We start from the raw sequence: 13,118 nt of genomic DNA, 5'->3' as shown, positions 1-13,118 counted from the left end.
TGAATTTGGAATCACACTGTTTCGCATCATATTAATATGAATCTTTAGGTACATTTAATTACTTTAGGTTCATTTTATTACTTTAGGTCTATTTCATTATGACAGTGCTGTAAGAATAGACTTAGTGACATTATGAACAGACTGTGGGGGTCATAAAAAATTGCTTGAAACATTCATCTGAGTAATCGGGCAAACATTATTTGTACTTTTAGAACTATTTTTTAAAGACATTTTCTCACGTAATCCCGTTGTATCCTTACGCAGAACTTGATCTGTTGATGAAGACCAGTTGTATTTGATTGAATTATTTAGACAAGTACATCAGGATTGGTTTTTTCCTCCATTTACAGAACAGTAACAGTTTATTTTGCTTCCATTACATCAGTTGTTATTGACTGGCAAAGATTTATGTTAAGAGCAAAACATTCACAGAATATGTTCTTTCCTCGCTCTGATTGTATAAGTTAACTGTTTTGTCAACAAGAGGATCTAATGAATTGATAAATGAGTTTTTGAAAGATGTCATTTATGATTATCCCTTCACCATGCTAAATATCTTACATCTTAAATGGACTTGTTTGTCTTACAATTTGGACAAGACCATTGATCATTTTTAGGGAAAATTATAGAATATGACTGTACTATCTGAATAACAAACAGTGCTAACCATAATTAGAGGTCTTTGTTGGCATGGTCACATGGGCAGATTTAGTCACCGACTGCAGGCTAAAGGTTTAAAATTATTTAAAGGCCTATTATGCCCCAGAAACAGATACATTTTTACTTTTTTCAAACTTTTTTGGCAAGCATGAATTTTATAAAGGTTACATATTGTTCTTAGTGCATGTTAGATGCTTGTAACCTGAAAAAGGTAGCGTTTAAATTGAAAAAAAATTGTCATAAATGTAACAAATTGTTAAACAAAGTAGTAGTTTGACTTCCATACAAAATACATAATCACTTTGATTGTATTAGATCTAATGACCAAAAAAAGAAGGTTACTGGCTAATGAGTAACTTTTTATATCCTGTAAAAGTACACCAAATAAAAAGGTTTTTGAGAAATAAAAAGTAAAGTATTTCTGGGGCATAATGGGCCGGAATTTTACAGAATGTCAGTTTAAATGATGAGGAGAAGCACTGTGCTTCCTGGTTGTTACCACATGATTTACTGTATTGTTTTCAGTTAAATTTACATACCAAATGAATTAGATCATAAGATATCTGAACTGTCAGAGAGTTTGATGTGTTTTCGTTTTAGTCACATAGCTTTGTAATTAAATTGTTGGTTTTAGCTAAAAATGTCCGGAAAGACAGTGTATTTTTGAGTACAAATTGTTTACTTCCAAAATGTAGAATATTAGGTTACCATGTTGTGTGTCATTGCGGATAATAGCAATTTATGAGCTTTTTCTCATATTTCCTGTATTTGCAAAACCAGAATGTCATTGACTCTATGAATAATATCTATCGAAGAAAAGTATAGTATATTATGGTAAACAATATACGGTACCAGTACATAGACATTCCTGTCTTTATTATCTCTTTTTATTACTTTCTTAAAGGCCCATAATGCGTAAGAATTGCTATTATCCTTATTTCTTAAAAGCTTTTTGTTGTCCTGATAATTTCCAAAGAGTTACTCTTACTTGAATCATCTTTTGCTTCTGTTGCCTTAGTGTATATTAAGGCTTTTGGCAATTAGTCAAATTAATGTGATTTAGAATTTTGTATGGAAGTCAAAATACTACTTTGTTTACATTTTGCTACTTTTTGTGACAAATAATTTCACATTCAGTGCTACTTTCTGAAAATGATAAGCATCCAACATGCTCTAAAATCATTATTGAAATGTTGTATAACTCATAACAGCCTTAAATAAAGAAGGAAAAATTTAACTGTTTTGAGGCATAATTAGGTCTATGCCTTTAATATTGAGGTTTATTGGACTTAAAATATTTTTTGGAGATTTTTATGCAATTTGATGTTGGTTATATCAATGCAAAATTTCAAATCAATTGCTCAATCCTATTTTCCAAATTAATAACTTTTTAATGTGTAAAATGACCTAAAAAGGACCTCCGGTACTTTAAGTTGATTTTCAAAAAAACTTAATAGCTAATTTTTTGCAATTGGTGAAAATGCAAACAATGCATGAAATTTGCTGTTTGTTTAGTGAACTAAAAAATTTGTTTCTGATTATAATTATATACGACCAATTTGGTGCAGTCAGTATTGAACTGTTCTCTCAAATTCATACCTTGGTCATGACTGTGTTTATTTAACTACGCAATTTCTAGCCAGGTAGGAAGGTCTGTTAAAATACCTGTTAGCAGATCTTAATCACATTTTCTCAATTATCTCTCTTCAAGAGCACCGCCAGATATTCGGAACAATTTCAAAAACATGCCGCCAGTAAATAAAGCCATTACCTCCGGAATTATTTCATAAACAAAAACAATGTAATGTGTACTCTTCAAACTAAGTCAAAGATCGGGTGTATGGGTGTATAAACTTCTTATAAATAGGAAAATTGCCTACAACTTGATAAGATCTTGGCATCAGCACCCGATTTTCCCTGATTATATTTTGTAACATAACTATTCTTGATGGAGATCTGGTGATAACAGTGTCTCATTCAGCCATAAAGGAGGTCTTAAAATTTAATTTTCTGGGATAATATCTTGGTGTTTTTATTGTTTTCTTGTGGGGGGGTTGATTTTTATGTTGTTGTTGTTGTTGTCAGTGTTTGTTATGTTTTTTTGCTTTGCTGCATTCATTTTAAATACGAATACGAATGTTCAAACTTAAGGTTTGGAGAGCAATATTTTGGAGTTATTATAAATTTCAGTTTGCTATTAAGTTGATGTAAGTGATGTTTGTGTTCATTATTTTGTGGAGTTTGGTAATTATTAAGACTTTATAATTTGTAATGAAAGGATTTGAATTTAGTAGTGCAAAATTTGGAGCAGTTATTCTTTGTTTTTGTTTTTTTTTTTAAAAAGAAAGGTTTTATTGAATATTCGGTTAAAAACTAGGCAGTAGATAAAATAAAGTTATTGAGCTAGATTTGTATTGTATTTTAATAGGTGCCTTTGAAAATTAAACAATGTAAAAAAGGGTTATGGAATTAAATACATGTATGTTGCGTTATGGAATAACTATGTTTCAAATTACATGTGTATCAAATCTCTATAATATTCTTGGTGAAAATGTTATTTTGTATATCTGTTTAAGGGATTGTACTATGGTAAGGGATTAAACAGGATGTTAGATGAGTTGCTATATTATATTAACTTACGGTTAACAAGTTGAGGAAGTTATCTCCCCTTACCATGCTAAATATCTTATTAAATGGACTTTCCATCTTTCAATCTGGACAAAACCATTCATCATTTTTAGGGAAAATTTCAAAATATGTGTTGAACTGAATAGTAAAGAGTGCAGACCATGATCAGATGGCACAAACATATCAGCAGATCTGGGTCTGCACTGGTCTCTTAGCAACAAGCAGACCAATGTTTGATAAGGGGAGTCTGTTGCTAGCTTAATAACATTGATGGGTCAAGTTTCAGTTAACAAGTCTAAAAAATTTAAATAGCAAAATTTAATAGGGATTCTTATTAAATCATGTAAATGTTTTATTTGCAATTCTATTAACTTCTATTTGTAATTATACACTCGAATGTGTTATTTGTTATTCTATAAAATTCTGTTTGTTAGCTCACCTGTCACAAAGTGACAGGGTGAGCTTTTGTGATCGCTTTTCGTCCGGCGTCCGTCCGTCCGTCCGTCCGTAAACTTTTACTTTAAATGACATCTCCTCATAAACCACTAAGCCAATTTCATCCAAACTTCACAGGAATGTTCCTTTGGTGGTCACCTTTAAAAATTGTTCAAAGAATTTAATTCCATGCAGAACTCTGGTTGCCATGGCAACCGAAAGAAAAAACTTTAAATATCTTCTTTTAAAAAACCATAAGAGCTAGAGCTTAGATATTTGGCATGAAACATCTTCTAGTGAGTGTCTACCAAGTTTGTTCAAATAAAAGCCCTGGGGTCAAAATTGGCCCCGCCCCGGGGGGTCATTGATTTTCCCTATATACATATAGTAAAAACTTAAAGAATCTTGTTTTAAAGAACCAAAAGAGCTAGAGCTGAGATATTTAGCATGAAACATGTTCTAATGGGTGTCTACCAAGTTTGTTCAAATAAAAGCCCTGGGGTCAAAAATGGCCCCGCCCCGGGGGGTCATTGATTTTCCCTATATGCATATAGTAAAAACTTAAAAAATCTACTTTTAAAGAACTCAAAGAGCTATGGCTAAGATATTTAGCATCAAACATGTTCTAATAAGTGTCTACCAAGTTTGTTCAAATAAAAGCCCTTGGGTCAAAATTGGCCCCGCCCCGGGGGGTCATTGATTTTCCCTATATACATATAGTAAAAACTTAAAAAATCTTCTTTTAAAAAACCATAAGAGCTAGAGCTTAGATATTTGGCATGAAACATCTTCTAGTGAGTGTCTACCAAGTTTGTTCAAATAAAAGCCCTGGGGTCAAAATTGGCCCCGCCCGGGGGGTCATTGATTTTCCCAGTATGCATATAGTAAAAACTTAAAAATCTTCTTTTAAAGAACCAAAAGAGCTAGAGCTAAGATTTTTAGCATGAAACATGTTTTAATAAGTGTCTACCAAGTTTGTTCAAATAAAAACCCTGGGGTCAAAATTGGCCCCGCCCCGGGGGATCATTGATTTTCCCTATATGCATATATTAAAAACTTAAAAAATCTTCTTTTAAAGAACTCAAAGAGCTATGGCTAAGATATTCAGCATCAAACATGTTCTAATAGGTGTCTACCAAGTTTGTTCAAATAAAAGCCCTGGGGTCAAAATTGGCACCGCCCTGGGGGTCATTGATTTTCCTTATATGTGTATAGCAAAAACTTAAAAAATCTTCTTTGAAAAAACCCAAATAGCTAGAGTTAAGATATTAAGCATGAAACATCTTTTAGTGAGTCACAGTCTGCAAAGTTTGTTCAAATAAAAGACCTGGGGTCAAAATTGGCCCCGCCCCAGGGGTCATTGATTTTCTTTATATGTGCATAGCAAAAACTTAAAAATCTTCTTTGAAAAAACCCAAATAGCTAGAGTTTAGATATTAAGCATGAAACATCTTCTAGTAAGTGTCTACAAAGTTTGTTCAAATAAAAGCCCTGGGGTCAAAACTGGCCCGGCCCCAGGGGTGTCATTGTTTTTAACTATATGTGTATAGTAAAAACTTTAAAAAAATCTTCTTTCAAAAAGCCAAATGAGCTAGAGCTTAGATGTTTAGCATGAAACATCTTCTTATGGGTGTCTACTGAGTTTGTGCAAATAAAAGCCCTTGGGTTAAATTGGCCCTGCAACGTTGGGGGGCCTATATACAGGTGAGCGACCTCAGGGCCATCATGGCCCTCTTGTTTTAATATGGGATTTCTAATTTTAAAACATGTAAAATTTACAATATAAATTCTTTCTATCTTTCAGAACATATATTGAAAGCATTAAGTAGTCTGCAATCAACGGAAGAAAAGTTAGCAGCCCTATGTAAAAAATACGCTGATTTACACGAAGAACATCGTGTTTTGCAGTCATCTTATAAACAGAATCAGAGAAAACTTACTGTTGTAAGTATATTTTATTGTGAAGTTTTTGTCGTCCAGCTAACAACAGATTTTCTTTGTAAGTGTGTCTAAGAATTTGTATGGCTTTTAAAGTAAGGCTTATTAAAATGGTGATTTCTAGTTACTTAAAAGATTTACTTAGCTTTCAATGAAACATGACTATTAGGAAGTCTGTTAAATCAGTTTCAATTTGCTGTCAATTCTTGTCTTAAGGTAATGAAATCTCAAGGTTTTCAGACCATTGCTTTGCAAGGTTGTGTCTCTTATGGGTGACATAGAACCAAATGCAAGAAAAACCTTTAATAAAGACCACCCTAGGAATAGTCCACACATAGAAAAATCTGTCAGTTATGGCCACTATACCTGTTGTTGAATGACTTAAATGCATAAACTGTATTTTACAGACCACTTGTCATCAAAGACCTTATAGTAAATGGCATACTTGAGCAGGTTGATACATTCTTAGTTTTTTGAGACAACAATTTTATACTTGTGAATAAGTTTTTTAAGAATAAATATCTTACATTTGTGCAAAACTACTCAGTTTAGTTCTATACATAGAAAGAAATCAGTGAGTTGTGACCACTATTTGATACCTGTAGTTGAATGACTGAAATATATAAATGAACTGTATTTACTAGGAATGGCAACGAATACCAAAATGAATACTTGAGTACTCGGTCGTTTTTCCAATCGAGTACTTGGTTACTCGGATGATTGCCAGTGATCTTCAAAGTTTAACACACAATATCAACACCGTCCGCATGCTACTGTCGTTTTCTATTTAAATTCATAGAATTCTGTAGATAGTAAATAGAACTGCACGGGAGACTAATTATTTATAATTAAATCAACAACATAATATTTTACAACGTTTTAATTAAATGCAAAATCAAGTTTAAAATATGTATAACAGTTCAGATATCTTTTTTCTTCTTGAAATAATATAGACTGATTGGCGGCAACAAAAGTTTAACCTGGTCTAAATACTAGTTACCTTTATTCTTACATTCACGATAGTAATCGGCCCTTTGTTGTTTTTCAAAACAGTTACTTCGGCTATACAATTAAAGGTAATTAAATATCATAAGAGGCTGGATGATATAAGTGACGCAGGTGCGCGTGTCAAACTGTTGATTGCCTCGTTAAATTTATGATATCATTTTCGCACCTCTGCAAGGATGTTTTGATTGCATTTAACGGGTATTTATGAAGATAAATGCACATCTCCGAATTTCTGAACTAATTGGATCTCACCAATCTTTCTAAATCGCAAAAAAATAGAAAATATATATTTTTTCCGAGTAATCGAATATCAATTTTGTTAACCAATATTCGGTTAACCGGTTACTCGTTGCCATCCCTAGTATTTACAGTCCACTTGTCATAAAGAGACCATAATCATAGTAAATTGCATACTTGAGAAGGTTTAATTTTGGAGACAATAGTTTTAGACTTGTGAAGAAGTTTCTTAAAAGTAAATATCTTGTATTTGCTGCAAAGCTGCTTAGTTTCTATTTTGTTTTCAGACTACACGAGAAAAAGACCAGTTGCAAGCAGAGCATACGAAGGCAGTGATGGCCAAAAGTAAATTAGAAAGTTTATGTAGAGAATTACAGAAACATAATCAAACAATTAGGGTAAGTAAACAATGATTTCCTCTCGTTAAATTTGGTTCTTTGGTATCTTCAGCATTGTGATTAGGTGTTATGACATGCCGATGTGATAGTGCTAAAATCTTAAATGGACTTGTCCATTTTTCAATCTGGACAAAGCTATTTATCATTTTAAGGGAAAATTTCAAAATATGTAGTGACTGAATGGCAAACAGTTTAGACCATGATCAGACAGAATAGATGTGAAGATCAGTCTTTATTTGAACATAACCCAATTGGTGTGACTAAAACAACCAAAGAAATGGAAATAAGATTATTTAATTAACTATTTCACCATGTATAAATTAACCCTTCACATTTTGAATTTGTTTAATGGGTTTGTCCTACTTTGAATTTGGAACAGTCCATTTGAAAAATTCAGGGATTTGAACATATAGATACAAAAATTGAGCAAACAACAGTATAGAGCCTAGTCAGACTGCAGGGGTATGAAGGCTGGCTTGGGTCTATACTGGTGGCAAAGACTTATCATTTCCGGTTTGGTTTAAACATATTTATTTAAGCTCCATTGCGAAACAAGTTCTTGCAACTTATATTTATCACTTGCGAGTCCGCTGCCTGGAACCAACCAGTACTGGTGTCATATGTCGTATGAAGAAACATGGTCATGACCAAATTAGGGCTCAAGACCATGATCCCTGTGTTGAGAGGCAAGAGTCACCTTAACCACTAGGCCACCGCTTTCCTTTCGGTTCAAGCAGGATGAGGGTTAAAATTGTAGATGAAGCTTAGGATAAATTGCTTTTGATGTCATTACATATGTCTTTAAACATGATTTGACATTTAGGATGAGCTTCTTATAATACCTCAGTTATGATTTATATTTTTCAGATTCTCATTACTTAGATAAACCTTGAAAATAAAATTTATAGATATTTTCCTTTTGTCCATCCATCATGCTGTTGTTCCTAAACTGACAAAACAAGAGGATGTGGGGGCGTACTATCGAGACATTTCAAGTTTTAAATATTTAATTTCATTTATATTTTAACAGCAAGAAAGTTTACAACGAGCTAAAGAAGAAGACGAGAAGAGAAAAGAGATATCACAGAAATTCCAGGTATATATTGATGTTTCACCAATATATCAGCTTGTTATAATTTATTCTATAGCAATAATGAGGCTTAGAGAGATGTCTCTGAATTTTTGCCATTATATATTTAAAGCTCATTCATGGATGCATATTGAGAAAAACTCCCTTTGCAGTGTTTCTTCCAGAGCGCGTTTTTGATGCATTTTTTATGGCCTTGACGCAATGAGACTCAATTTGTGCGTTTCCAGTGACGCAGTAATTTATTCTCCATTAATTTAAGTAAATCTCAAATTATGACAATTTCAAATCCATGGCAAACTATTTAACAAATTTAAATACAAATCATGCACTGCTTTGATTTTACGACTTAATACCTTTCAATTTAATTGTCCGTTAATCAGACAAAAAATTCCCTTTCATGCATCCAAGAGGACAATATAATTATATCCAATTAAAGCTGCATGTATTACAGTAGCTAACTGGGGGTAATTAAAATCATTAAAGAATTTTTTTGTTCTGTTTAAATAGAGATTCTTCAAATTATTTTTATGCAACATTTTCTTTTCTATTCATCTATTATTTTTCAATGGCTGAATGAATTATAAGAAAGAGGCTAATAAATTAGTGGTTCCAGTTCTTTATATGTACTTCTTGGTTAATAAATGGTTTGGCATGACCCTCAAAATTTCAAGTGACCCTTAAAATCTGATAAAGGGGGTCAAAAATGACCCCCAGAAAATTGGAGCTGGAAGAAACACTGCCTTTATTTTGAGCTATCAGTAAATGATAGCTTGATGCATTACAACTAAAGCTTATGTGGTATACTAACTGATAGCTGTCAGCCCGGGTTTTCCTGTACAAGTTAATTATATACATAACATAACTGCATTGTGCAAATTGCAGTCTAGATAGAGAAGAAAGTTTATATGTGGTTTGTCCATCATTCATGGAGGAAATACTGTACAAAGCATTTGCTTACCAGTTTGTCCAATAAATTGAATGTTTTAAAGCAGCTTGTCTCCAGATCCATGCTTATTTTCATGAAAGTTTTGAAAAAAATGTATAAAAAGGTAAAATATTGTTAAGTGAACAAAGAAAGTAATTGACACATTGCAAACAGAACTTTCAGTTCATATAAATCACCAAATTAAGGTCAAAACATACAAAAATAGCCCTTACTGTGTTAGTCACGCAGAAGAAATATGATGATAAACACTGCAAAAACAGTTAGTAATTGCATAAAAAATGTGTAAATCATTACTTGAATAGTGAATAGTTTTACTTTTCGCAAAATCTTGGTACATTTTTGTCAAGAGTTGATATTCTTAAAATATGTTTGGCTCATGCTGATTTAAGAAAATTGAGTCATTCTCATTCATTGCTTTTCAGACAACCATAGGGGAGATCCAAACTCAGATGCAAGAAAATCATGAACGAAATAAACAATTACGTGAAGAAAACTTTGAACTAGCCAATAAACTTAAAAAATTTATAGAACAGTACGAAGCACGAGAAAAGGTAAGTTCACGTTTTTGTTTGAAATGTTTTTGCCTTTCTGTACTCGAGTCCTTTTAAGTAGGGATGGACCAATCGGCATGCTAGGAATGAGATTTACCATTAATAATCTTATTTATCAAAACTGCGTCTGCTTTTGTCAAGGTTATTATATTGATAAATGATTCATGGAATAAAGATAAGAATGACATTTACATCTATTTTGGGATAATTGTCTTCTTGCTAAATAAAGGCATTATTGTGATAGCCCTTAAGCCAATGGAGGCAATTTGATTTTAGCTTGTTGCATGCTTTATTTAGCTGAAAGGAAGATAGATTATATGCAAGAATAAAAATAAAGAATCTGTAAAGCAGATATTTTGATTCAGCTTCCCTTTTCTTTTCTTTTGTGTGTGTATGCGGGTGAGGGGTATGTTATATTTAAGCTAAATTAAGCTTAATTTTAGTACTAGACTTGCATAAGCATAAATTTGGAACTTTCCATTGTAACTTTAAGGGATGTTAAATGTCAAAATGTTAAAACTTATGCAGCTGGTAGTATAGTGTTTGGTCTAAGAGATGTGCAGTCTGACCTATCTATATATTTTGTATATTGTTTGCTGAATTGAATTATTATCCCTGAAGTTGCTGCAAACAGTTTTGAGAATCAAAGCTACTTACTTGCAGATTATAAGCTACAAGTGTCTGATAACCAGTTTAAATCATAATATCTGAGAACCAGTTTAAATTATGATATCTGATAACCAGTTTAAATTATGATATCTGAGAACCAGTTTAAATTATGATATCTGAGAACCAGTTTAAATTATGATATCTGAGAACCAGTTTAAAGTTGAACCTAATTTTAAATGATAAAATGTGATCACAATCTGTTTTTTTACATATATGTTGTTCAAACAAGACCTGACAATGTTACATATAGTAAAAAAAATTTAAAATGTGTGTTAAAAAAAATTAATACAGAATTTAGAATTCTTCTTTGCTTTTAACTGGTAAATTTGACGTGGGTAGAACTTGAAACTGACTTATTTATTGTAGATTTCTAATTATTTTCAAGTGTTTTGTTCAGGAAAGCAGTAACATAGATAACAATATAGTTTTGCAGATCTTAAAATCTGACATTTTCATATTGTATTACAAAAAAAACTAAAATTTATTAGAACTTTTCATTAAAATGTTTTGTAAAATGATTTTAAAAATCTTAAATGGGATTTTTAATTTTGTTGGTACTATTTCATGAGATTATTTACAGTATTTTGAACAATTAAATGCAAAAAAAATTTCCAGAGGAAAAAAATGTATTTTATCCAGATATAAGCATTTGTATTGTTTCTTCTAAAGATGTTAAACGCATAAACAATATTTATAGATAAAATAATCATATATTTTATTGAAAAGGAATTTATGAGGTCCACAATTCTATGGAAAATAATGATGGATGGGGATGTTTGAAACAACAAAGTTATTTTCAGTGAAACTGAAGCCAGCAGTTCCTGATTTGTGATTTTTGCGCCATTTGTCTGCAGGAACTATTTGTCATCGTAGTGCAATAACGGATTAACTCCTATTAGATTAAATAGGAGTTAGGGTGTTAATGCATTCAAGTGACGTATTGTTTGAACTGTTCTATTAAAAGCATGTCCTGAAAGAGATCATTTTTGTAGGAGGAACTACTTTCCGGACGGAACTTTTGTAGGAACTATTTTTTTGTATGAGGAACTACTTTTTTGTATGAAGAACTACTTTTGAGACAATAATTTTTGTTATGATTTCAGCAAGTAGAGAAGGTTATACAGCATAGAGAACTAGAACAAAAATTAGCAGATGCCAAATTAGAACAGGCCTCGGCAATACTAATGGAAGAAAAGGGGAGAAGTCAAAAAGAAAAAGAATTGGTAAGAACTTGATGTAAAATGAGAAATAATAGATATTTGCCATTTCAGTTGACTCATTAACAATTACTATGAAGTAAAACCAAGACTGTCTTTTTAAAGAAGATTCAAAATTTATTAGCTTGACTATTCGCAGAATAATCGAGCAAATGCAGTCACCCATTTGTCGGCGTCCCTGTGTTTAAGTTTTTGCATGTAAGCTGGTATCTCCATAACTACTGAAGGGAATAGATTAAAACTTCACACACTTGTTCTCTGTTATGGCACAAGTCCCATAACTCTGATTTGCTTTTTTGCATAATTATGCCACTTTTTCGACTTAGAAATTCTTGGTTAAGTTTTTGCATTTAAGCTGATATCTCCATAACTACTGAAGGGAATGGATTGAAACTTCACACACTTGTTCTCTGTGATTATCTAACATGACTGGCACAAGTCCCATAACTCTGATGTGCTTTTTTGCATAATTATGCCCCTTTTTCGACTTAGAAAATCTTGGTTAAGTTTTTGCGTGTAAGCTGATATCTCCATAATTACTGAAGGGAATGGATTGAAACTGCACACGCTTGTTCTCTGTGATTATCTTACATGACTGGCACAAGTCCCATAACTCTGATTTGCTTTTTTGCATAATTATGCCCCTTTTTCGACTTAGAAATTCTAGGTTAAGTTTTTGCGTGTAAGCTGGTATCTCCATAACTACTGAAGGGAATGGATTGAAACTTCACACCCTTGTTCTCTGTGATTATCTAACATGATTGGAATAAGTCCCATAACTCTGATTGCTTTTTTGCATAATATGCTCCTTTTTCGACTTACAAATTCTTGTTTAAGTTTTTGCGTGTAAGCAAGTATCTCCATAACTACTGAAGGGAATGGATTGAAACTTCACACACTAGTTCTCTGTGATTATCTAACATGATTGGCACAAGTCCCATAACTCTGATTTGCTTTTTTCTATAATTATGCCCCTTTTTCGACTTAGAAATTCTAGGTAAAGTTTTTGCTTGTAAGCTGATATCCATAACTACTGAAGGGTTTGTGCCTTTTTTGGAACAATTTTATGCATTCATAATAATAAAGCAGAGATTAACTCCATAAAACATCGTAATAACAAGCCTTTGTACCTTTTCGGATAATTTTATGTATTCATATAGTTTAGCATTATTATTCTCAATGAAACACCCTAGTGACAACTTTTCGAATAGTCGAGCGTTACTGTCCTCCGACAGTTCTTGTTTTTTGTACTCCTCAAATTTGATTTGCAAGTACATGATTTTTTTCTTACTTAAAATTTCTTGTTGCACCTGTCTTTATTGACTGATGTCGCATATCCTA

The 13,118-nt window shown here is 32.3% G+C and overlaps 1 protein-coding gene across 11 annotated transcripts in view; it reads left to right on the top strand.

Moving 5' to 3' along the window:
- The window catches only part of LOC132733321 (alpha-taxilin-like), a 66,245-nt gene that overhangs the window by 41,822 nt on the left and 11,305 nt on the right, over positions 1-13,118 (top strand). For all 11 annotated transcript variants that reach the window (XM_060720023.1, XM_060719988.1, XM_060720009.1 and 8 more), the window contains exons 4-8: positions 5,528-5,667; positions 7,194-7,304; positions 8,335-8,400; positions 9,763-9,891; positions 11,664-11,783. In XM_060720023.1, the coding sequence (XP_060576006.1) occupies positions 5,528-5,667; positions 7,194-7,304; positions 8,335-8,400; positions 9,763-9,891; positions 11,664-11,783 (566 nt within the window). The remainder of the gene's footprint in view (positions 1-5,527; positions 5,668-7,193; positions 7,305-8,334; positions 8,401-9,762; positions 9,892-11,663; positions 11,784-13,118) is intronic.

Source organism: Ruditapes philippinarum, unplaced genomic scaffold, assembly GCF_026571515.1.
Source record: "Ruditapes philippinarum isolate M1 unplaced genomic scaffold, ASM2657151v2 ctg823_1_1_1_1, whole genome shotgun sequence".
Lineage (NCBI taxonomy): Eukaryota > Metazoa > Mollusca > Bivalvia > Venerida > Veneridae > Ruditapes > Ruditapes philippinarum.
This window is presented reverse-complemented; position numbering and strand designations above follow the sequence as displayed.